Here is a 27,837-nt window from a genome sequence, read left to right as displayed (position 1 = left end):
TCCAAGCCTGCTTTTTTTGCGCGAAGAGAATCGGAAAAATCAAAATTAAAATCGTAAACAAAAACAAGAAATAATCTTAATCAAAATGGCGTCCCTCGCCACAGGCGTCCCTCCACCTGCCAAAGAAGTCGAATTTAAGGAGTTTTACACCGAAGTAAGTTAAGCTGTATAATCTATTAAATATAAAATTTGTCGAACCATCTAAAATTTATAGTTTTTTAAATGATCGTTGCCTGTTGTTATTGACGATGCGTTTCAGCTAGGGCCCTAGGAGTCTTAGGCCTGGTTTATACCCTCAATTTTTAGGTTTTTAGATGACATATTTAGGCAAAATGGCTCTCACTAGAATGATTGACAAAAATTTCATTTGCATATGTACTAAACGATAGCCTATTAGTTAGCCTAAGGACCTATGTTGATTAAAATGGTACAGGCAAAGCTGTAACTTAGTGCCCAGAATTAGGCCTAGGCAACTAGGCTAAGCTCCTAAATAGAATTTTAATAAAATTGAAAAAAAACTTTGATATCTGACTCCATTGCAGGGTACGGGTTTTTAACTGGGCTACGCTAACTATCAATTGAAACTATGCGTAAGTTATTGATTAAAAAGTTTAAAACTTAGGCCTAATCAATATTTTAAACTTAGAGGCCTAAGTTAACTTAGGCCTATTTATATAGCCTAAGTTATCAGTTATAAAATGAAACTATCATAACCTATCCTAACTAAACCAACCAAATCAACCAAACTTGCTGAGGATGAACAAATCAAATGAAGGTTTAAGTTACTAATCAAATTGATAGGCCTAGTTTCAATCGATATTAGAGTACCCGGTAAGCTTAACTTAGCCCAGTTAAGAAACTGTACTATGAAATTAAATGAAATGCTTTATTTTCCATTAAGCAATAGGGCAAAAATTTACCGTACTGGGATATGATGTAATTTTTATATGTCTACTTAACAGTATTTTTAACGCTGAATCCAAAAATGCAATCAGTTTTGGTCGGAGAGATTCCTAAGTGGCGGTAGCGGCCGTAAAACGAAGGTTAGGATTACGAATCTAACAAGGAAAATTTAGCGGTACTGAAGGTAATGGTAATATGGCGTGGTCTGGACGGGTCCGTACTGAGTGAAGAGTGAGGAGTAAGGACTGAGTGAGAAGAGCAAACAACTGTTTATACTTGATCTAATGCGGAATGAAATCAAATCAATTAGTTTTGAAACCAAATGATCAGTTCTTATTTAGGCATGTGAGGAAGGTAGATCGGGTTTTTTATGCGGATTCGTGACTGTATTAAGTGTTTTGAAGTGAGGTTAGATTAGGAAGGTCTTAAAGGTTAGGTTATAATGAACCGACTCATTAATTTATGCAACTTCCAGACTGTTTTTGCACAATTAAATAAGTAGTTTGGGTGAAACACAATGAAATAACGATATCAAAAATGCGCCAGCATTTTTGATATTGTTATTTCATTGTGTTTCACCCACTATTTCAATTGTGCAAAAACAGTCTGGAAGTTGCATAAATTATGAGTCGGTTCATTATAACCTAACCTTTAACCCTCCGAGCGTCACTCGTCGAAAAATCGACGCGCGACACACTTTGTGTAGTGTCACGCGTCGATTTTTCGACGCACGAACATCGTTTACGGCGAAGGCTCTATGACTGACTGAATCGGATTGAACTGGATCGAGTTAGGTATCGTTCTTTTCGTTATATTCTACGCTTTCTCCAGAGGTCTGTCTCTAAGCGCTTTATGTTCTCCGAGCCGATCGTAATTGTAGCAGACAGCTGACGTGCATATTTGTAAACAGCTAGGTTACCCTCGGACCGATGACTGATGTGTTTTATTACGTTTATCATTGTTTTAGTGTTAAAAATCAAAAGTAGTGATATAGGCCTACGTGGTGCATTATAAGAAGATTTAAGTGATTTTGAAGGGCTGGTTGATGATCCTGAAGAAGTAGGTAGTGATATTGATGTAAATTATCAGCCAGATTCCTAGCTATGGTTAGGCTATGCATTCTTAGCTAAACGCTATGTACTGAAATCTGTTTTTTGCCCATAACTTAGGCTATTTATTTGCAAATCTACTTCCTTATATTATGATATATTTGTAATCCTCATAAAATTTAGAGCAAAGTGGCTATTTTCAAATATTTATAGGCTAGGCCTATAATTTTTATACAATTTCATTGAGCGCGAACTTATTTTTTTTTTGAAAATTTTCCAAAATATTTTTTTTTACCTAAAAAATTTTTTTGAAACAAATGTTCCTTATGTTTTATGTATAATATTGAAGCCCATGATTTTCCAAACAAAATGGTATATAGAACAGTAGAATTAACATTGTTTTAAGCTTCTCAGATCCGTTTTAATAAAACCTTGCAAATGCGCCAAAAATAGGCGGACATTAAGGCCTAAACTATGGACACTCGGAGGGTTAACTTACCTAATCTAACCTCACTTCAAAGGACTTAATATAGTCACGAATCCGCATAAAGTCCGACCTATCTTCCTCACATGCCTTTTCTGACATAAAATGTGATTTAAACTTTAATATTAAGGTTGGGTTGGGTTAGGTTGGATTAGATTAGATTATGTAACATCATTTATTAGTTGCTGATACATTAAATTATGCACTGTGGCACGTTTTCACTTTTAGACACAATGGGATTATGTACTATGGGATTATGCACTATGGCACGTTCATTACCAGACGTTGAGGCATTAGTCAATGGGTTGAGGATTGGAATGAGGACGATGATCATGTCGGCAGTGGCCTAGCTTCTATTAGGTACTGATATTTTACGTGAATAAATTCTATTTTGTTTTATAATTTATGTTCATGTGATTAATAGTTTATGTATGGTAGTTGATTTATTGTATTTTATAAACAGCACCAAAGTGCATTTTCTTTTTTATCTAGTTATTGTATATTGTAACTCTGATTTTGCTCTCATGGCGTCGTCTGTGGTTTTGTCTGTTTAGTATAGAATGTTAACAACTGACAGCTGTTTCCACTCCACAAACCTTCCACCCCTTTTAGTTTAGTCGCCACTAGATTTTGGACTCGTCCATACCACAAATATGTTAATAAATCAACAAAACTGAAGCTTAATATTAATTATATAACTGTACGGCCACTTAGGAATCTCTCCGTCCAAAACTGATTGCATTTTTGGATTCAGCGTTAAAAATACTGTAAGTAGACATATAAAAATTACATAAAATCCCAGTGTAAATAGGGTACTATTGCTTAGTACTGCAATAGGTACTTAGGCATTGTCAGAACACATACGGTAAAAATATACAATTTTCATAAAAATTAAAACTAAAATGCAAAAATCACACAGCAAACAAAACCAAAAACAAACCATGCACAAAACTACTGTCAAAACAAAACAATCTGTTACTTACGTACATAGGAAAAACTCTCTCACAGTCTCCTTGGGAATGTCGAAGAAATCGCTGGTCTTATAAAGTGGGAAAGCCAATAAAAGTGCCCGGAGGTTGTTTTTGAATTTTCTGTTGGTTTCGTTCCAAGCTGTACAAGAAATGTGGTTAAGAAGCCTTATGCATAACTGACTGGAATTTCTTTTTGTTTTACTTAAACCTAACATAAGGTAGGCTACATCAATAATGTTCTTATTTCTGGTATTGTACATGATAATCACCCCTACGACTAAGTGACTGGAGATCATTTTTTACATGCTCAACTGAAACAAAAACATACAAACTACAAACAGTCATGATTTCCTCATTTACAAAGAGAGGTCTGCAAGGGGCATCATACTCAGCGTTTGCTAGGATTCTTACAGCTCTTTTTTGTATTAGCAGTACATCATTAATTTCAGCAGACCCACCCCAGAGTCTGAGCCCATACAAAAGAACTTCTTTGAAAAAAAGCTACGGTAGGCTTTTTTAAACAGTTTTTGTTTAGACAACTTTTTAGAATTCTCAAAAGGAAGATAACTCTGGAAAGTTTACTGCAAACCAAGGTTATATGAGGGCTCCAAGTCAGTTTTGTATCAATGCAAATACCCAAGAGCTTTTAGAACAGAGGTCACATCTTGTGTTTTTCTTTTAGTGTTTTTCAACGTAAAGACCAAAGATTGTGTTGTGTGGTTTCATTGAGAGACAAAAAGTTAGCATGGAACCAAACCGATGCCTGTACAAGGGATTACTCCATGAGTTCCTCAAGATTTTGAAAATTTGTTGAGCTATGAACCAGTGTTGTGTCATCTGCATAACAGACCACACCACCTTCAACATGACTGGGCAAATCATTCATCATAATAAATAGCAGAGGCCCGAGGACAGACCCCTGCGAAACACCATGGGCTACAGGACGAGACCGAGAGCACTGGCCATTCACAACAACCAGCTGCTCACGTCCCCCCAAGTATGACCGGAGCAGTTGCAGTTCGACACCTCCGATTAACCGTAATGATTTAACTTACAGAGTAGCACGTCATGATCCACAGTATCGAAAGCCTTACTGAGGTCACACAAGGTGGCCCCAGCAAAGCCACCCAACTCAAAGGAGCTCAAGACATGCTGGATCAGGCTGTCCACCGCATCCACTACCATTGGATTACCCTTAAATTGTAACAATCGGAACCTTATACCTAACACCTTATACCATGTATCCATCGATGACCAGTAGTGACTGGATAGATTCCGCCAAAGAAAAAACATTTTAAAACATTTTAGTTTTAATACTTTATATATTTATGCGGTTAACAAGGGTTGTATGCTGTAGATTACAAGGTCCATTCACCATTTTCCTCTGTGAAATATTCCTTCATGGAGTACAGGGCCTTGAGTAGCTCCTCTACTCTCTTTTTAAAGCTTTTAAGAGGGAGTGACTTTATGTCCTGGTGCAGGTGGTTATAAAGTCTGATACCAAGGACCGGATAACAGTTTTTTTTTACTAAGCCTGCAGAAAGGAACGTTTAGATCTTCTCAATCTCCTTTTCTCGTATTATATCAATGTAAGCTTAAAAAAATAGTGTATCAGGTTGTGTATAAGGTAACATTGGTAAAATAAGTTAGTTTTAAACAACGATCAGCTTTAAGGTTGAAGGCTAAAAAATCAGGTAACTAATTCATAGTGTGTGTTTTAAATTAAACATCTTTAATATTGATCAATTTAAAGACAGATTTTATGTTTTAGGTCAAAGAAATTGAAAAGAGAGATTCTGTTTTAACTCCCAAACAGCAGATTGACCGCCTGTTGCGTCCAGGATCAACTTACTTTAATCTCAATCCATTTGAAGTCTTGCAGCTTGAACCAGAGACATCACTGGAGGAAGCGAAGAAAAAATATAAAAGAGTAAATACTTACTATATCATAATTATTTATTTATTAAGAAAACTATTCAAACCTCCGACTCCTGACTGACAATATAGAATAAAACTAAAATATCAACTTAAATCATCGCAGAATTACTTCAAAATCAGCTCTTTCTGCTACTCGCACAAACACTGGCTTCCATTTTCTGCATATATCAAAAAAGGGTTGGAAAGTAAGTGTAGAATGAGTTGGTGGCTCAGTCAATTGTGTGACTGAAATAAAGACAGTGATGTCTAAAAATAAAAATAAACATACATATTTCTGTAGCACCTAATATAAACTCGAACCTTCATGTCTCGAATATTTTATGATTTGTTAATTTCCTCTTTAAAACCCGGTACCTAAATCTGAAATGTTAAAAATCTATATTATTATAAAATTTAGGTGGTGTCTGTCTGTCCGGCTGCCCTGAGGACTATAATACTTAACCAATACAGCCAAAATTAAACACACCAATAGTCCACATATAGGAATGTCATAGGCCTATTCACTTCCCTGAGTTCCTCTGGGGCTTCGTCCCTTGGATGACCAAAGTTTTGAGGTGAGGTTTTCAAAACTAAAATATTAATTGGTCTCCATGGGAGCATGAGAAAATTCACAACCTTTGTTTACCTAAATTGTATTGACATTTCAATGTAAACAATCAGAACTGTTGAATTCTCGTTTGACAATTTCAGACCGCTGATCCAAACAAATAAAATAAAATATTTTACACAACTATGTGGCAGCCTAGATTTATTTAAAGGCTATGTTATTGATTATGGAAATTAAGAAAGATTCTATAACCATAAGTTATGAAAATTATGTTATTGATATATTTTAATGTAAACAGTAGGACAATTAGCATACAGTAAGTCATACATTTTTGTAAAAATTTGGTGGTTCTTTGTTTATAAATTCAATCTACTTTACTAAACAAAGGTTTGGATTAGGCGGTACCTATAGTACATCTTCCCGTTGCGAAGCATGGGTAAAGCAGCTAGTACCTTAAAAGTGGAAGGCTTTATATTTAACCTTGATAGGCCTAAGTATAATTTTGACCTTTTGTGATCGAAAAATATTTAACCTCTATTACTGAAAGTTTCTTGTTCACAATAGTCAATTACTTGAAGTTTCATGTCGTACTGTTCAAGTCATCTGTTAGTAAATTTCCCATGTAGGGAGTTTAAAACTAATATTGTAGGTCTCATGGTAAAACCAAGACCTGGGACCGATTTACTTTGTCATTTTGAGGTCCTGAGAGTCCAATAAAACCATCCTTTCAAATTTATATACACGATCCATTAGCACAATGACTCTAGGAAAAATTATCCTATTTTGATGAAATTTGTATTTTAAACCCATGTAAATCTACATTTATTCCAACAATATTGCGAACCAGCTTGATTGATAGCACTATGAGAACAGGGTTTTCTGGGGCGAAAATTTGTGCTTTTCTCATTTTAAACCTTTAAGATATAAAATTCCCCAATTTCTCCCTACACTAATTTTTAGAGTTAAAATAAACTAGGCCCAAATTAAGTAAATTAAAATGTTTTTGTATGCTTGCCAGACATCTTGCCTATTAAAAAAATAGCATGTATGTTCATTTATATATGAATTATTATGCCTAGTTTTAAATAGGTTGTATGCATACTTTTCATTTTATTTTATTTTCAGCTTTCAATTTTGGTCCATCCTGATAAAAATCAAGATGATCCTGAAAGAGCACAGCAAGCATTTGAAAGTAAGTTTTAATTTTCTAGCATTAGATAATGGAGTTTTTAATGTTTGTGAAGTTCATATTTCATCCCAGTTATACCTTAACTTAACAACACATTGTCATATTTACCATAAACAACATCTTTTTGGTCAATAGTGGTGTAGCAAGGTCCGATTGTACCTGGGACAGAGAGATTACCAGAGAGATTTTAGATTTTTAATTTTCTAAAACTCATTAACTGACTTCATTGTGTTTTACCGCAAAACCTTAATCATCTCTGGCAGTTGCAGTTAGAGGTATCATCATCTCCTGCGATTGTGGCAACATAGTTTATTTTGGATTGCACTATCTTTACAGACATTTTCTGCAATGGTGAGGATAAAATTTCAATTTGATCTCAATTGGTTCTATCACTCGAGCTTTTAGAATATAAGCTCTGCTCAGCTCGATTTTGAAACTGCTTGCACGTCTCTAGTTTCTAAAATTTATTTATGCACACCAATCTCAAAGCACTTTTACTTTTTCCAATTCTTGGCCATCTCCCCTCCCCCCTCTTGCAACCCAACTGTTGGCCAAAATGATACTATTTTATTTAACTGCCAAGATGTAAGGAAAACAAAACATTTAATTTGCTGCCGTTCAATTCATCTTTTAATTTGCAAATGATTTACTAACATAGGTAAACAGTAGGCTTTTGTAAATATAGATTGTATAGTATAATTCAGTGATGATTTAGTGATAGTGACAAAAACCCATAGACTGGAGAGTGTATTCTTCTTCCACCCATCGATATATAACTACTACTGGATTGCTGGCTGAGCTCGCTAGCCCGAGCCGAAATCAGTGGTTGCGTTCTGCACTTGAAGGCGTCGGGTAGGGGCAAGAAACCCGCACGGTGCTTGGGTTTTACATCGCACTGACGCTGTGATAGCATTTGTTTACCCTATTTTAAATATTGATTCACGAAAAATGTTCATCGGGGGATATTTTGACTCACTTATATAGTTATTTAAAAACCGAAAGTATATAAGTTAGTACCGGTAATCAATTAATTGCTATACAGTACAACGTGTAGTTACATTGTTATAAAGTTGGGCGATAACATAGTATTTGTATTTTTAAAAAAATTCTTGGATGGTTTGGGTTATAGGTTTTATAAAAAGGTTGATAAATTAAACAATAAAAATACAGCACAGTTGTATAAAAACCATTTACTGTATTTGAATACAGTACCACAAAGAGTAGCCTACATTTCACGCATGATTAAAAAGTACTAATTTTGTTAGCTTTTGACGAATACCAACTTTTGACAGTGCAATGGTTTGCTCTTTAGCATGACTGTAGCAAATTATTAAAAAAAACAAATTTCCGATTTTATCAGCTTAATTTCATGTGTGTCCTCTGCAAAGTCAACGTTAGACATATGGGTGTAGCTACTTAAATTGCATTCGTCAGCTGTCAAAAGACTAACACATTCTTCACATGTTACTGCAAGGATGTTACTGTACCTAATATTTTTCTAACAATAAAACCAGACATATAATATTGACTAGAGGCCGTCCAATGGTCGAAACTCGACCAAAAATATGTAAATGAAAAGAAATGAAAAAATAAATAAATTAAATGAAAAATTATTTATTTATTCAGGTACATCGTTTTCTTCACAGTCATCAATATCGCAATTAACAATCACCTTTGTCTCTGTATTTGAATGCCTTAGGACTGTAAAAATAGAGTGAGTGCAAATTCTTTCATTTTTTCTGAATACACGGTCCTGAATTTACTGGTGTTGCTATTTTTCATAGAATGGGCAATTAAATCTAACGGAAATCCTGACAACTTTTCCTCTAAAACCTCTATTAACCTATCAGGTGCTTTAAGTTTTTTTCTTAAACACTACAATCATTTCACGCATGGATTTTATCCTAGCATCTCTTCTGTTTATCCGCGGTTGAAGAATTTTGACCTTCCGTCTCAGAAGAGAGATAGCTCCTATCCATTATTTGTCCATTTAAAAATACTTTCAATTCAACACCTGTTCTTTTATAAAGTATTCAGACTTTTTTATATTCGAAGTGGGAATAATGGAACAAACAATCTTTCATACAACACAAGAAGCAACAGTCAAAGATTATTTAGATTGCCCAAAGTAAACAAATCAATATTAAGACAGTCTTATCAGTACAGTGGTCCAAAATATTTCAACCAATTACCTCACAATATCAAAAGCAGTGCAATTTTAAAGTCATTTTCTATTCAAATAAAAAAGTGGTTAATTGAGACGCCAAATATAGATTTTTAAAATAGTGTTGTAACATAAAGAATTTTTTTCTAAATCTTTGCAAATTTAACGTTTTGTATTGTAATTATCAAATCTGCATATCTTGTTTTAAATTTTCGATTTACATTATTTTATACTGCTTATATAGGATTCATTTTTTAATATATTTTTATTGTAAATATCTATTATTGTAATAATATTGTTATTTTGTTTAATTTAACAACTGTCATCAAGACGCCACAGAGAGCGGCAAGGTGTTTTTCATGTGTGGACTGGACTGAAAGTTTATAGAATGTACTTTATATTGTTAATTTTTATTGAACGTTGTCACATTAACTGGATGCTGTGGCAACGTAATTCTAAGTTTTTATTTCATTTGTATGTAATGTAATTATGGTGGAATAAATCATTATTTCATATTTCATTAATTCATACATTGCTAACCAAACTACCACGTGCAAGTGCTATCCGTCCACTAATAACTGGCAGGATGATTCATTCATAGGTGGTTTACTTTTGCTTCTTCATACATGATCTCGAATTGTTAAAAAAAACTTTTGGCGGGGTTGCTAGTGGCGGAATAATTTTTTGGCGGGATAGTTCGTTGGCGGGAATAGCAGCGGGCGGCGGCGCGAGTTGCTGTTTTGCCCCTACCGGGCGCCTGCAACACCGCGATACGTCCTGCCACTCACACCTGTATGCGACCGAATTTCTCTACACAGCTCTTATGGACAGCGCGCAATCCAGTAGTAGTTATATATCGATGCTTCCACCCTCCTAACCTACAACAACATGGAAAGACTCTACTTTTGAAGAAGGAAATTAGCAGCTAAAAAAATTCAATGTCTCATTTGTTCATTTTCATCTATTTTCGTCAGTAAGGTAAACCTGCTGTTAAGAAATAAGAAATATTGACCAAAAACGTCATATATTTACTCACATGCAGTACCTGGGGGACCGAGCTTTGTTCAGAGAAGATAATTAGTATTCAGAGTATTCTTTGGTAAATGTCATTCATCCAAATGTTCTTTCATATGTGCATCAGTGCTTCATACTAGGTAGCCTGATAAATATCCATTAGCCTACTTACCTCAATAAAAAAATAATTCTTTTATTATTCAATTGTTTATTATTATTCAATAAATTGGTGCAGTTTAATTTTGTTTCTATTATCTATAATTAGGGATGGACGAGATTGGATTTTTAGTTCGAGACGGGACGAGACGAGATTTTTTATTTCTCATAAAATTTCGAGACGAGATCGAGACGGGATTTCCCTTCTCATACACAACGGGAAATGCACGTTCAAAATTTTTACCTGATTTTGTAACATTGTTAGATGACTGTTTAAATACAAAAATAATGATAATAGGCAAGAATATTTACAATCTTTTATTTTAAAAAATCAGCATAACATTTTTTTATTAATCACGCCTAACTTATTAAAAATGCCTACGATTAGGAAACATAGTGATATCAGTTAGGACAGAGTTCAACTTATCCTAAAGGATAAGTTGAACTCGTATCCTATAATAACTCTATCCTATAAAAATTAATATTGCTTTTATTTTATGATTTGTTCAAATATATATATATATATATATATATATTTATTAATTAAATAAGGTGTTCTTATTTAATTAATTCTTTAAATGTAAATATTACTTTAATTATTTTAATAATATTACTTTAATAACATTTGAGAAGTTTTGCTAAGTGTAAGTAGTGTGAGGAATGTTTTATTACTATAAAAAGTCAAAACAAGTAACTATTTTATAAAAATTAATATTGCTTTTATTTTATAATTTATTTTATTAATAAAATAAATCATTAATAATAATTAATAGTTAAAAAAATAAATCATAAAATAAAAGCAATATTAATTTTTATAAAATAGTTACTTGTTTTGACTTTTTATAGTAATAAAACATTCCTCACACTGCTTACACTTAACAAAACTTCTCAAATGTTATTAAAGTAATATTATTAAAATAATTAAAGTAATATTTACATTTAAAGAATTAATTAAATAAGAACGCCTTCGCAAAGGAAACGCAACTACAACACGCTCCTGTATTGCGGGTATTGCATTCACTTTCTGCAGGCGTTTTTAATTTTTTTTTTTTTTTTTTTTTCTTATTCTTGTCTCGATAAAAATCTCAGCCAAAAAGAAATCTCGTCTCGTGTAACGAGATTTAAAATTTCCCGAAAATTTCCCGAAATTTCGAGACTTGACCATCCCTATCTATAATGGATGAGTATCAATTTCATATGGTAGATTTGAAGGAAGAACTAATGTTTTCTCTTCCATGTCTCCTTTTCAATGGGTATATCGGCTAGTCAATTTATAAAATAAAAAAGACCTAGGCATATATTTTCATCAGAAGTTTGAAGTAACAAATTATATTGTGGTCGAATTCCCAGAAATAGGGCCCTAAACCATAAAAGACATACCACTGGAAAAACTATATACATAGACATGAATTTTTTAACTGACCTGTAAATCGAGGGCATTGTGATTTTGTTTTGTAAAAATTATTTTGTTGTGTTTTTTTGGCGGACAAACTTGTTTTATCTTCTCGACCCCACATATGCCTAATTATTTGGTAATTAATTGTTGTCAAGGTGTGCACAACAATTAATGTTACAGTACCTGAAGACTGAGCTAGCTCGGATTGAATAAAAATAAAACATTTATTAGATAAGTTAAATAGCTAAATTTAAAAAATATATTTATCATGTAAACAATATGAACAATTTTTAGATGATTAAAGTAAAACATTTTTGATACACCTTTATGAATACATATTGCAATCCAATAGTGATGGTCGGATCCGGATATCGGATTACCGGATCCATCGGATCTGAGCTAGAACCGACGCCCGATCGGATCCACAAAAAATCGGATCTGGGGCTGGATCTGATTTTTATTTTTATTGTATTAACACAAAACCGTTTTTATAAAGTACAATTCATACAAAAGGACTAACAGGTGTTTTGTAATTTAGTGATGTACTTTAAAAAAAAAAACTAATAGTTCAAATAATTAATAATAATAATAATAAATCTTTATTGGCATTTGGTAATATAAAAATTACAATAGACAAGGTCACATTTATTACATAAATAGGCTACAGAAAATGTTAAAATAAAGTTAAATGAATCTTAAACGGATAAAGCATCAGTAATAATAAAAAACTTTGAAATTAACAGGGAAAACCATAACAAGAACAAAGAATCATCAAGACTGCTTGGCCTCACATTTAAGAGTTGAAAAATCTACATTCTGCAAAAACTCCTCGACTGAATAAAAAGCACGACTTGTAAGCCAATCTGATAATTTTGACCTAAAAAAATGAATGCTTTCCTGATTTCTAAAATATATTTGATGTTTAATAAATAGTTTTTATTTGAAAATATTTATAACTTTTCATAAATTTTGTTAGCCTGGCTTGAGAATATATAAATCTTTTGATTGTCTGGTGATATACCCATGGATTGAGTTGCAAGGAACAAATTTATTTAGATTCTCTTTAACGGAAACTAAATTGTTAAAAATGAAAATATTAGAGAGTGTCATGATTCTATTTTCAGCAAAAAATGCTTTGCAACTAACCCTATCTGGAATTTCAAACATAATTCTGAGAGCCTTCTTTTGCCATGTAAAGACCCGGTGAGCTCCTGAGCTATTACCCCACAGTATATTGCCATACAGCAAGTGTGAGTGAAATAAACTGTGGTAAACAATTAGAAGTGTTGGTTTAGAAACACAATTTTTAAGTTTTCTTATCAAACAACATACTCTTGACAATTTTGAAATGATATTATTGGTATGAATTTCCCGAGTGAGTTTAGAGTCTATGGATATTCCAAGTAGTTTAACAGAAACCGCATTGTCTGCTTCAAGATTACGCAAAGTAAAACAAATTTTTTCTGTTTTATCATGATTTTTAAAGAAAATTACCTTCAAACCACAGCTTATCCAATTCAATGGCGTTTTCTATATTTTGGTTTGCAGAGTGAAAGTTGTCAGCTGATGAAATGAAGGTTGTGTCGTCAGCATATAAAATTGTTTTGTAAGGTATAGAGTTAGGCAAATCATTAATATAGAGGATAAACAAAACCGGACCCAGCACCGACCCTTGAGGAACCCCAGCAAGGACCACCTTAAAATTTGACCTATGTTTTCCTAAATTAACAAATTGTAGTCTTCTACAGAGGTATGATTAGAGGCCCGCGCACACCGAACGCGGGAAGCGGGAGTGACGCGAATTTAGTTCTAGGAAGTTTCCGCACGGGACTGTAAAACAACGGCGGGATATGAGAGAGTGCACACCAACGCGAATCGTTCGTCTTCGTTTATGACATGGCTAGCGACAAACGATGAGAAGGTTTGACAACTGACCACAACACTGTCACCTTACCAACTAAGTTCGGGTTCACCGTGAAAATTCCCGCGTCGTGTGTGCGCCACCATAGATCCCGCGCGAACAGTTCCCGCGACTTAATTTCTTGGAACTAGAACATTCGCGTCGCTCCCGCTTCCCGCGTTCGGTGTGCACAGGCCTTAAAAAAAAAATTAATTCTTGCTCCATTATTCCATAAAATTCTAATTTCTGCAAAAGAATCGTTTGTAAGACCGAATTGAAGGCCTTACTGAGATCCAAAAGTACCACACTAAGATAACCACCAGATTCAAAATCATCCAAAATATCAGACACCACAGATTCTATAGACAAAGTAGTTAAACGGCCCTATCTGAAACCAAATGGGTTATTGTTTAAAATATTATTTAAGTTAAGAAAATCAAAGATCTGGGCTTTAGCACAGGATTCAACTATTTTTGAAAACACTGGAACCATTGAAATTGGTCTGTAATTTGAAATAAGAAATTTATCTCCCTTCTTATAAAGAGGGATTGTTTAACTGATTTTTAAGCAATTTGGAAAGGTTGAACTAGAAAACACCATATTAACAAGTTGAATCAGTGGTTCCATAATGTAAGGAGCTATGAATTTTACAATTTTGTTTGAAAACCCCTAAGCATCTTCACTGATAGATTAAGAGATCTTATTATTTTCTTCATATCATTCTCTGTTTCCAATTTCCACAAAAATTTATTTCTATAACAATTAGCATTATTTAGAAAATTAGAGAAATCTAAACTCCTACCTTGTTCAACATGAGCCTTCTCTACTACCTTTTTTCCAACATCTATGTAATGGTTATTAAAATCATCTGCTGAAAAAGGTGGAACGGTATTATTATGTTAGAAAAAATCCCCACTTGATTTTACTATTTGCTAAGCAGCCTTACATGTATTCCTTGAACTGCTAACAAATTTCTCATTATAATTAAGGGTGCGCTCTACCCGTCTGGCGTGCGCGAATGCAAAGGGTTCTTACTGATTGTAGCCCCAATTATGAACCGATTTAAAAGATCTTGGTGTCATATTTTTTGTTAAATATTATCGTAGTTTTGCGGTTTTTTTAATATTTTGATAATTTAAAAAATGTTGGGCTCAGAGGTTGGTAGAAATATTAAAATACATGGTTTTTATCATAAGTTTTAACGCATACAAATAATTTTTAAAGAAAAAATAAAAAACGGGAAAAGTGAAATAGATTCTTAAAAGCAAGAACCTACCGTTAGTTAACTAAAAAGTTGAAGAATAACTATGTAATCACGCAGACTCGAAAGGCTTGCAAGCACTCTTCCAGGCGCTGTTCAATGCAATGGTATAGGAACATCGGCGTTCGGCAACTTCGTATTGAGAAATCTGAGCTGAGGTAGAGCGCACCCTTAATCTTAAAACAATTTAATCATAATTTTGTCAAAAAATTGTTGTGTAAACGTCATAAAATTGTCTTGTATTTTTCCCTATAAACTGACAGAGTTCTCTTTAAATCATCATGCTTTGCTAAATTAGGCATTTTTGTTAAATCTGCAAGAAAAATAACAGTATCTCACATTTTTTTTTAAGATTCATCAAACCATTTATTCTTTAATTTATTCTTATAATCATGCCTGATTTTCTTAGATATTCTTGGACAGTTCAAATTGAAATAATAAACAATAGTATTTAAGAAATTTTCAAAAGCACACTTTACATCTAGTGTATGAAAAATAGGCTCCCAATTTGCATTACACAAGCTCAATGCTAACATGCCAAGGTTCTCCTCATTAAGTTTACGGAAATAAATTTATTTGAGTACATTTGGTGCTATATTTTTAATTATAAGATTAAAAAACAAAATGGGATGATCAGATATTGTATAAACCCACACCTTTGAACTATTAGTTTTATTTTAAAGTATATCACCTAATTACGAAACACCTGTTAGTTCTTATGTATGAATTGTACCTAATAAACCAAACTAAATAATCAAATTAAATCAAATCAAAACATCTCACAGACCCACATATATACATATACAAGAGGTTCTACCCACGAATTCACGGGTGTACAGAAGCCACCATTAAATTAATTTAATCAACTTTGACTTTATATTTCATTTAAAGGGCCCAAGCTCGAGAAATTGTCGTCTTAAAGGATGTTAAAAGCAGTGGAACCTTCATACCGTACGTCCTGAGGTGGCCGAGGTGGGTACGGTTGTACCTGAACTCGCCGCTCTCCTCCACGACGTCTGTAATACTTTAATACTTTTCAATGAAATGGCAACCTGTAAAGATGGCAAAGCTTTACACAGCTTTGCACAAGTTTTGCAATTGACTACAATAATGCTATATGTGCTGTCGACAAAGCTAACTCCCCCCTCCTCAGCCAATAGACACGTTCACCACAAAAATACAAATACAGCTTGTAAATCACTTCAATTGATAAGCAACAGCATTCGAAGTGTGTTGTGATAATTTACTATTAACGTTATTAGAAGATGCATTACAATAGGGAATGTTATGAAATTCCACATGAAATAATAGCGAAGCTGATATAAAGTAGCTCAAATCTGCTGCCTGATAAATCTAAAAACAGGTATGAGTTAGAGTTAGGGTATTCCGTTTCATATTCTCACTAATTTGACCACTTGACATTGACCTAAATAGTATTATAGTAGAACCCTTCATATTCGAGCATGACGGTACCGGGCCATGGTCGAAACGGCCAAAAGGTCGGATATCGGAAGGAGCATAATTTGCAGGCTCCGCAACATTATCGTCTCGAGCGACCGCGGCAACACCCTTGAGTGTAACTTGCAGTCTCCACGACATTGGTAATCGTCTCCTGCAACAATGGCAACACCCTTGAGCTTAACTTGCAGTCTCTGCGACTTAACACTACTACCGAAACCCCGGTCTGACAGGCCCACGGGAATTTTCAAAAATGCATGTTGGCAACACTGTGTACTTGGGAGATTCTATTCCCCCAATACCTTCCCCCCTTTTCCTCCCCTACCTATTGATATATTGTTTGTTCATTTTGCATGGGTGCCGTGACCTTGACAGGTTGTCTGTTCATAACATGCCCGTCTCAGAAGCCCATCGTTAGTGTATTTTAAAGCGGAGTCTCACAGGCCGAGGGTTTCGGTTTGTGTGTGTCTAAGCGGGGTCCATTATTTTTCAAATGGGGTCTCACAGACCGGGGGTTTCGGTTAACGTCAGCCTAGGTAGGGTTTCGGTATTAGTGTTAAGTAATTGTCTCCAGCGATTACGACAACCTATGTGATTTGTTTAACCGATCCCGCTCTGCGTTATCGCCCCAGACAGGAAAAAGTGGAATACTTTAAACCTAGGTTCGAACACTAGGTCGGATATCCTGAGGAGTCGGTTATTCCGAGGTCGGATATGAGAGGTTCTACTGTAATCTGATTGTTCTTTTCTGGATTGTTATTTTAATTAGGATCATGCCAAACTAAACGGCCACTCATGGTGACATGACATCCCATAAGGCCCATGTTAATTTTTTGAAGGTTTGTATGAGTTTATTAAGGTAAAAGTTAATAATTACGTTAAGAACGTTAATTTACTTCTAAATGTTCTTAACTAACTTATGTCTAAATATGTTAACTTAAAATTTTTTTCAGTTATCAACAAAGCTTGGAAGACGTTGGAAAATCCGGAAACAAAAGCAAAATGTATGGATGTTATTGAAGAAGCAAGAGCCAAAACTGATTACATGGTATTCAAATCCAATTCTATAAATATTATCATTTTAATGTAGCCTACAGAATATGAGAGACGAGATGTTTTATATTTTGGCTTAGAACAAATCTATTGCACATATCTGACAAAATACAACTTATCGAATTAGGCTATAAAAAATGCATCCTATATGGTGTATCAGCTATGGTTTTTGTCTTCCATGTTAGAAGTGTTTATCATAGCCAAAAAACCGTTAACACTTATCAGGAATAGGCTCATTCTGATTGTTAAGTTTTGAATATTTTAAATTCCAACATAATTGAATTGAGGAATTACATCAATTTTCTTTTGCAGTGAACTCATTTTTTTTTTAATCAACCCACACAAAATACAAGATAAATTGATCTAAGAGTCCTTGGAGCCTGGACATTCTAACTCATAAAACAATTAAAAAAGAACGAATTTCTAATCTCACAGTATACTGGATATTTAAATTACAATCACTTTGGCATTAGAAAAAATAATTTAATATGGTTAATAACTCTTCATATATGAAACTAACAAAATTTAAATTGCCCTGATGGGCAAATCCAAAATGGCCGTTGGCTTCCATGGGTAGGAAAACAATTAAAAACTACAAAGACAGTTTCTAATCTCACAGTATCTTAGATATTTAAATTATAATCACTTCTGTGGTTGAAAAACTATTTTTGGATGATAATAAACTCTTCAGCAGCTGTTTGAAATTACCCACGATGGCCGCTAGCCTCCAAGGACTCTTAACCTGAAGTCCTATGCCACAGGTGATAAAATCAATCAACTGAGCCGAATAAACAGATGCACAAGACTGCTACTTCTCTATAAGTGTAACTTCCCCACAACTTTTTTTTTGTATATGTATCTGTTTTCATGATTTATGAATCCCATTTTGCATCTAGTATAATAGCTAGGATTATTGCATGTCTGCTAAATTATGGAACCATTAATTTAGGTCCATCATCCATCCTTTCATTGTGCAGATATCAAATAATAGCACCTGCATTTGTAGTCATGTCTAAAAATGTATTGTACTAATTGTACATATTTTTTTTTAGCGTGAATTAAAAAATTACTCTAATAAGTTACACTATACTTACTCAATAATGCATTTTCAAACTACCGTGGATGATTTTTTTTTTAATATTGAGTTTTTTATGTTGTTACCAGGGTTGGTACGGTCAGGGAAAACCTGGAAATGTCAGGGAATTTTGTTGGTCTGGAAAAGTCAGGGAAAAGTCAGGGAATTTTGGAAAAAATCTGGAATTTCTCTTGAAAGACTACATTTTTTACAGATATGCTACATTTTGCATCTACATCTCAATACTTGGTCAAAAATATCGAAGTTTGACGAAAACATCGATGTAACAAAAACATCAGGAACCTACCATCGATATAAAAAACATCGAACATCGACAGACATTCTATCATCATCCTCTGATTACTGGCTTTAATTGAACGCACCGAGCTCCTAGTGTTTCTACACGACCAAAAGAATATAATCCTGTTCACTGGGTTAAGAAATCCCGTTTAATCCCTTAAGATTTTTGATGTTAAATACATTCTGAATGTTAAATTAGACATATTGTGTTTAAATAGTTGTTTTAACATTGCTATTATATTTTGTTAAGGTAATTTTTTCGATTGGGGTTAGTTTTTCACTAAAATAAAGCATAGTAAATGAAAACGGACGTCATAGCCAAAACTCCTGTTTTATCCCACATCCCCTTCAAATCCCGCTCATGCTCTAAAAATCCTGTTATCGGGATAATAATCCCACGTATGGAAACACTGCTAGTACCGCGATGCGCGGAAGGATAGGCCTACATTCATCGTTTCAATTTCAATACGATACTGAATACAATTCCTCATTGAATTTATACCAATACTGATTCAACCTTTAATAAACTAAAAAAAAACTGCACTTGTAGGAGTTTATAAAAAAATTTTTTCCTGTGGAAATATTTAATAGTTTAGTTTGGAACTACTTTTTCTCTCCGGTACAAGCATGGTAGTTATTTTTCCAATATCACATGTTTCTTCCGATATAAGCCGATGATATCGCAAGCAAAATATCGATATACAGACTGTCCCAAAAGTCCCGGACCGGTTTAATATTTTCAAAACGACAACAGATAAATCAATAAGATTTGGTACATCAACACCACACCTAAAAATCTAATTTTTTAAGGAAATATCAATTTTCTGTCACATTATGGGGACGTCCCGCAAGGAGTCAGAAGGAAATCTTAAATAGAAGCATAGATTGACATGTACATCAAATTAAAGGTCTTTACTAGCAGAATATAATGCTGCAAATTTGAACTCAAACGGACAACCAAGTCAAGAATGACAGTGGTTCAAAGATTCATTTAATTTGCATTTGGGGGCACAGCCCTAGGAATCGGGAAAAAATTGTTAACGTAAGCATATGTCGATATGCACATCAAATTAAATGTCTTCACTAGTAGATAACAATGCCGTAAATTCAAGCTCAAAAGAACGCCTGAGTAAAAAATGGCAGTCGTTCAAAGATTCAAAATGGCAGGTTCAAGAAATCTTTGAACGGCTGCCATTTTTTACTCAGGCGTTCTTTTGAGCTTGAATTTACGGCATTGTAATCTACTAGTAAAGGTCTTTAATTTGATGTGCATGTCAACCTATGCTTCTATTTAAGATTTCCTTCTGACTCCTTGCGGGACGTCCCCATGATATGACAGAAAATTGATAGTCCCTTAAAAAAGTAGATTTTTAAGTGTGGTGTTGATGTGCAAAATCTTATTGATTTATCTGTTGTCGTTTAGAAAATATTAAACCGATCCGGGACTTTTGGGACAGTCTGTATATCAGTATCAGAAGCACCGTATCGTCTATCTGCTAGTGTCAAGTCAAGGCCAAATAGAACATAAAGTGTGAGGTTAAGTTAGTTGGTACTCTTAATTTTCCAGATTCCAGATGTTTAATTCTTTTCTTATTGGTTTTATGAGTAAACTATTTAGGCCTACATTTTTTCTAATAATTCTTGATTCTGACTATTCGATATCGTCTTACGGTATACCTGGAAAAAGTATAATATCAGTCTGGAAAACCTGGAAAAGTCAGGGAATTTCATTTTCCAAAATCGGTACCAACCCTGGTACACTTCATGTTGGGGCGTGTTTGTTAAAACTAGCCATTTTGATATCTGCACCATAGTGTTAGTGAGCAACAAAATTCATAAGATGTGGTAGATTGCAGAAAAGCGGAAACGGCAGAAGAGAGAAGGTAGAGATAGCCAAGTGGAAGAAGACGATCCGGCTGCTTATCGTCATGCTGTTTACGTCATGACAATGAAACTGTTTGCAGACATGGAGCGTAGACGCAGAGAACTCGAGATAAGGGATACTGAGGAGCGTAAACGTAAACGTGAACAAGAAATTGCTGAAGAGGAAAAGGTCGCTCTCGAAAAGGAGTGGCAAAAGAATTTTGAGGTAAGTTTCTTACCAAATCTGATTATCTCAATGAGCAATTTTCACTGGTTTCATAGTTTTGAATACAAAGTGAAATGTTTTGGAGTTTTTTTATTACTTAAGATGGAATGGATACCATGGAAGGGCTATTTGGTGGCTAGTAACCTTGAGAGGTGTGGCACTTCATCAGTGATCACATTAGGTCCTTGTTTTTTGTTGATCGTGATGGATGTGGAAGAAGCTTGTGGGTTCGCTTTTGTTTCTTTAATTTGTGGACTAAAAGGAGATAAACGTAATCAGCAAACTGACACATACTTACTCCCATTAGCTTGTCAACAACCATTATCATGGGTAGGCCTACGCGTTGGGAGTTTGATATTTCATAGAAAAAATCACAAAACCTGCATTAAATTTAAACCGTAATTTTTAAAGCAATGGGGGGTTGCACTAATTTGTTTAGAACTAAGAACCATAGCATACTAATTTTACAAAACCGGCTTTTTCCAAAAATCTGATATTCTGTTATTTTATGGGTTTTTTTTATGGGAAAATAACTAGAGATGGGCCGATACCAAAAATTGTCGATACCGATACCACCAAAGTACTCTCGATACCTATCGATACCGATACTTCCGATACCTATCTTTTTTGCACAGTTTCTTCCACTAATAATATTATAAACTATTATACCATAAAAAAAACACAGTATGTATGTGTATAAAACTTATATTTTAGTGTTAAAGGTTTATTATTAATTGCAAAAAACAATTGCAAAAATATGGAACTAAGTGTTTATTTTAAAAGAGGCCTACTATAAATGTTTGAATTTGACCAAAGCATCAGATCTAATAAAGTTTCCTCTAATTTATAAATAGGCTTATATAAGTATTTATCTGTCATTTGTCAGTTTTTGTATTTATTTGAAATTGCATCAATTGTTTTAGTTAACTCATTAAGCTATAAATTTAAAAAAAATTACGTACATCTTGGCCTACAAATACTCTGCAAGTTATTTCCCTAAGAGAGTAAAAACGACCTTCAATACTCAGTGAGAAACTGTCATTATATAGGAAGTTCGTTTTTACTCTCTTAGGGAAAAAATGGACTAATATACATAGTTCCTCTTTTATAGATATATATATATGTATATACGTTATGGACTCCAAAACCGCTCGACAGATTGTAATGAAACTTTCAGGCATTATTAAGCATCTTTCAAGGATGGTTTGTGTGAAGTTTGGTGCAGATCCGTCAAAAGGGCTCCGCCGCAGAGGGTTTTCAGTGGACCAATGTCAGATTTTTTGAAGTACAATGTTTACAAATAAATATGACTAGCTGTTACCTGGCAACTGTTTTGTAGGTTGAATAGTCACAACATGTGCTCTATTAGTTAAAATTTGAAATAGAGGCACAATTTTGCCACAGAGTGCAGCACAGAATCGCAGCACACCTGTGCACTCAACAACATTTTAAATTCTCCAATGTTAAATATGTAGGCTAAACATAAAAACCTTTATCAAAGTACTATAAACAATAAAAGGGACGGCAATGCCTTAATATTTTTATGTTTTGTTCTGTACCCACACAATCTAACATAAATTATTAAGTGAATAATAATCGTGCGTGCTACCTCAGTTTTTCAAATGCCTCTCAATTTGTCATTAACCCTAGCAGTGGCCAACTGTCGTCTGGTGACGGTTTGACGTTGATGCTTAGAATGGCCAGCCGTCGTCTGGTGACGGTATGGGCCGAAATGACTTTAACGGTAAAAAAAAAAAACACTTATAATCAACTCAGATGAGAATAATATATATACCATTCGAAAGATAACATTCTGAACTTTTGTTTTATTACATAAACAAACCCTGTAGCAGGTATATAACAAAGTCAAAAAAATCAAATGAATTCTTGGCACGGCACGACTTTAGCAGCCGACCCTTGGGAACTGGCCAAACACGTCTTGTTAGGCATTACCCAGCTCGGGTAATTTTCGTCTTGGGATGTTGCGGGTGGTACCACTGGATAGCCATTGATTTTATCTTCATTGTGGTAGTGATATTTTAGAACTAAATATTGATTGGACAATCGGTACGATTTTATCAAAACAGCTGTTTTCGAAATTTATAACAAATGGCCAACCGTCGTCAGGTGACTGTATGGAAAATACAAATTACATACAGTTATGTTTTTAGGAAAAAGCATTTAGCTTGGATTGAATTCAAATTACATACAGTGTAAGTTATTGTTACTAGTCAAATAATATGTCATTTTGAAGAGGAAGAAATGTAGCTTGTGATAGTGGCAGCCCTGCGCTCAGGGTCATTTTCGGTTTCTCTCTGTAAGATGACGAAAGTTTGTCACTACTGTCAAGATCTCATACACAAAGTGCCTTGTATTAACCATTGCGTTACTAAACTCATTATTATTTCGTATTTTTTGAGAAATGTGTATGTGTATATAACAGTAATCTTCATGTATTTTATTATGCATGAATATTTACTGAATAGTGTCAAATTGTGTTTATAAAAGGTTGTATTTTTCTTTTGGTTGTATTTTGAGGTTTTCCGTTTATTTATATTATTATGCCCCTAGCATGCAGTGGTGGCGACAGCGGGCCCGCGAGCTTAGGGGGCCCGTGAGCCTTGACTGGGATTTTTCGGGAAGTTTACCAGGACAAGGGCTCGTGATTGTGCGACAGGCTCAGCCACACGGGCCCCCTATCATAACAATATTTGTATAAGAACTACCATACGTTTTTTATGATGAAAATGTGTTAAAACCTGTAAGAGCACTAGGACGAGTAGTTTAATTACAACAGCTAAACTGACACTATTACTTGACCGATCAATATAAATTCTCTACCAACCTAAGTAAAAGAATTGTCATCAGTAATGCAGGTTGTATCAACTATCCTCGTGGACTGTGTGAAGGCGCTATAATAGGGCCGTATTTAGAACCAATGTGGCTCCCAGCCTAGGAGGATTAAACATTAATGTTAATCCTCCTTGCCCCCGGCGGATCACACCCTCTATGCTGATTCAACTAAATTAACTTGGCAATTTTTTTACGATCAAATCGGCGAATTAACCTAGCTGTCTAGGGCACTAGCTAATAAATAATTCCATTCTTTCATTGATGCTAAAGAAGGATTTTCATTTCATTTCATTTCTAACTATTAGAAGGCTGCCCTTTAGATTTGTTTACTTCGAGTCAGGTAAAAAATGTTAGTACCTATGGGCCTCAGGCCAAATCAGATCGGTTCAAAATCAGGTTGCTTTGGGAAATGCTGATTTTTAATTTTGACGTTCGAACCGAGCAGAGCCTAGCCTAGCTTGAGAGATCAAGCACATAGTCAAAAAATCAAGCTCAATCAGATTTTCTCAGTACTCAATACAATAATGCCCAATTAAAAGTAAAAGCTTTTATGTTCGCGAGGATCACGATCACGAAATTGAAAGATTAGGCATACTCTTTTGCCGCGATCACGGATAACGACGAGAACATTTCTCCACGGGTGACGATGACGATGTCTCAGCTGCCATAGGAAATGTTCAATACTTTGCCGTGATTGCGGAAGACGATAAAGACGTTTCTTTTTCCGCGAGAGATATATCTAGGATTTTGCCGCGATTGCGGAAAAAATGATTTCCCCATCACCACGGTTCGCGGGAGATATTAGGGTGGACCGTGAACGCGGGAGACGATGTCATAGGTTTGGTTGCAATAACAGTAGACTATGCTAGGCTAATGTTTCTTCCATGACTACGGGAAGTATTCACGATTTTGCCGCGATCATGGAAGACGACGATGATGCCTCGGGGGATGCCGTGACAAGCTAAAGTGCAAGTTTAGGCGGTAATATATGTGATAATTTTTTAAGGATTATTGGGAGAGGTGGGCCCGGCAAACAAACTTGCGGGGGGCCCACGGTGGGCTCTTATCGCCGCCACTGCTAGCACGTAATACCAAAAATTTTCACCCAACATGTTATACATTTTTATGAAGGTAATTGAATACACTACAAGATGTTTATGTTGGTTTGAAGTAAAAACATTTGGTACAAATGTTTTATACTAAATACCATGATTTTCTTTTCTCACAAAATCGCTAAAATACAAAAACATTATTTTGATTATAAACAAAAAATATTTTTACCATCAACTTTATGACTTTTTTTTATTCCTTACTTCATTAGCTTTACAAACATGTATATATCATTATTAGTATACAAATATATTATACAACTTTTTACAACACAAACTAACACTGTACGGTTTTCAATTTTTTCGGTTCTCCGTTTGTTATTTATTATATTTCGCCCCAAAAACTTATAAAAAAATATTATTCCTAACATGTTATATTTTTCAATCTAGGGTATTAGATTGTCTATAAAATGTATATAATGAATTTCCCATAAAAAATCCGTAGAATAAAAAATACGGAGGCCACTTTTTAAATTTCAAACAAAATTTTATATTTTTTTCACTTTACAGAATAAATACACTATCTAAATAATTATTATATTTACTATTTCTAGATTCTACTGTTCTTTCCGAACAAAATGAATATGAGGTTGGCTAGGTTTACTTGTACGGTTGAATTTTTACGAATTTTCAAAAAAAGATCTGCAAAATCGCCCAAAGGGGTTTGCCATTCCCGGCTTCTAACATTGGCCACTGCTAGGGTTAACCCACCACATTACTGTCATTAAAAGAAGGAACTCCAATAATACTAATGTGAAATTAAATCCACCAAGCTGTGCAATGTTATCAGACTGACGATTTCAAAAATTACACCAAAATTGATTGAAGCAAAAATCAGTTGTAAGTTTAAAGGAGAATTAGTCTTAATCCCAAGAATACTGATGATTTCATCCGAATTACCCTCTGAATTTAAGCAACTACAATTTCCTTGTCTTGCTTTTGCAATCACCATTATAAAGCACTAGGGCAATCCCTCACTATCGTCGATTTAAATTTAGAAAAGTCATGCTTTTCACACGGACAGCTGTATGTTGTGTGCCCACATGGTGGTAGGTATGCCTAAAACTTAAATATATAAGTTTTATATAGGCCTATTTATAAATAAATATATATTTATTCACCTAATGAAAAAAACAAAAAAAAACATTGTCATGTACTGGCAATTAAGTAAAATATTCCATTTTTATTTTTGGTATACACTTTTATTATTCATCGTAAAGAACAAATTACCATTTAAAATAATAGTTATTAAGCGCAGCAACGGGCGCCGGGTAACTGCTAGTAAAACGATAAAACATTACTAGATAAATTAATTCTGAAATAATACATTTATAAATAGTCTAAAACTCTTTATAAATTACTTTTATATATGCATCAGGACGTAATTGATGCATCTGTTTTCCCGATGCATCGATTTGGACACGGTATTTTGCTGCATGTTAAATCGAATCGGATTCGATATTTTGATGCATTGCACACCACTACTGCATAAAGTCATAACTGCGACAATGTGGCCAGGAGCATTTAACTGGTGCCTAGCAAACTCAATAGTGCAAAATCTAACCTAATCTCTATACAATTTTCACCCTAGATATGTTAATGCTCGATACAAACGTAATTATTTTGTTTCAGGAGTCTCAACAGAACCGAGTAAATAGTTGGAAAGCCTTTCAGGCTGGCTCCAAAAAAGGCTCCTCAGGCCCAAAGACAAAGAAACTGAAAACCTTCAAGCCACCAAAGCACAAGGCTGAGTCAAGATAAGAATTGTAACTGATGTAAAAATGTGTTGTTTTTTTTTTGTAAATAACTTGGTTGATTTATAGTAGTATGAAACAGAGCACCAGGGCCATTCACCTAAAGGTTTGTTAGGGTGCCAGACTTTCTTGAATGGACCTATGCGGCAATTGAATTTTTTGACTGCAAAGGACTTGAGGAATAACCTTTCTAGTGTCAGAATGCAACTTTAAAGTAGGCCTTGTTTGTTAATAAGCCTGTAAACTTGGCAGGTAAATAATTAAATAAGGTAACATTTATTAACTAGATATCATACTGTTTTTGAATATTTTTTACATTCAAGAACACAAGATGGTCTAGTTAAACAGTATTTTTGGGTTCCCCTACTGAATCTGAACGGTGGCTACTTGAATCCATGTGCATCTGATCAAATGCTGTTGGTGACTGGTTTACAGGAGTAATAACGGTGTAATTTTTTTTTTTTAATACCTATCTATAAAAAAAAAAAAAAATCAAGAGCCAAAAATTGAGAACAACTGAAATATGAACTATGTATCATAATGTGTTTTGTAAATTAAACAAAATGTGTGTTATAAGTAAATAATAATTACTGGTAAAATATCATTTACTGGTTTCAAAATTACAGTGCTGATTTTGTTGTATATAAGCATGCATATAATTATATTACCCATAAAGTACAAATATAAATTTTAAAACTGTATGCCGGAAACTAGTTTTTCATTTCCATACAATCATAGAATTTTGATTACATAATTGTCATTTTGTAAGATCTATGTAGTTAAAAAAAAATAAACATGCCAATGAAATTACTATTCATGTTGTTTGCAATTTCATACCATTCAATTGAATTTCTTTTGTCTTACAGAACCATTAATAATCATGTTTTTCAACAGAACTTTTAAAGTTTAAAAGGTTATTTTATTTTCCAAACAGTCAACCAAACTTACTTTAGTACTGGTTTTGACTGGTTTAAATAGCTATTTTTGTGTATTAAGAGCACAAAGTGTGTCATTGTGGCTAGAGAATGTAGATGGCCACATGAAGGCTTAGCTGAGTGTGGCTACATTTCACATGACTGTTTGTGCTCGTAATACACACACGGTTTTTCCTTCGATATCTATTTCTACAACTGGATCGCACGCCGTACAGCTCAGAGATACATTTGTATCGGTC

General features: G+C 34.2%; 1 protein-coding gene across 1 annotated transcript; it reads left to right on the top strand.

Moving 5' to 3' along the window:
* LOC128983472 (dnaJ homolog subfamily C member 8) lies at nt 1-27,373 on the top strand. Its single transcript, XM_054402770.1, has 6 exons — nt 1-154; nt 5,179-5,337; nt 7,018-7,084; nt 17,384-17,478; nt 20,708-20,947; nt 26,542-27,373. Exons 1-6 carry the CDS (start codon nt 86-88, stop codon nt 26,668-26,670), a joined length of 759 nt encoding a protein of 252 aa, XP_054258745.1. The 5' UTR covers nt 1-85; the 3' UTR covers nt 26,671-27,373.
* Nucleotides 27,374-27,837: the final 464 nt, after the last annotated feature.

The sequence above is a fragment of the Macrosteles quadrilineatus genome, unplaced genomic scaffold, assembly GCF_028750875.1.
Source record: "Macrosteles quadrilineatus isolate MER2022 unplaced genomic scaffold, UCM_ALF_1.0 Scaffold_1__1_contigs__length_201487025, whole genome shotgun sequence".
Taxonomy (NCBI): Eukaryota; Metazoa; Arthropoda; class Insecta; order Hemiptera; family Cicadellidae; genus Macrosteles; species Macrosteles quadrilineatus.
The sequence above is the reverse complement of the archived record's forward strand: the minus strand, read 5'-3'. Positions and strand labels throughout refer to the sequence as shown.

Bases quoted from the DNA above. Each gene is read 5' to 3' on its own strand.
- LOC128983472 (XM_054402770.1), top strand. From the start codon at position 86: ATGGCGTCCCTCGCCACAGGCGTCCCTCCACCTGCCAAAGAAGTCGAA. The intron at 5,338-7,017 runs GTAAATACTTAC...TTTTATTTTCAG, and splicing joins CGAAGAAAAAATATAAAAGA to CTTTCAATTTTGGTCCATCC. The intron at 20,948-26,541 runs GTAAGTTTCTTA...ATTTTGTTTCAG, and splicing joins AGTGGCAAAAGAATTTTGAG to GAGTCTCAACAGAACCGAGT.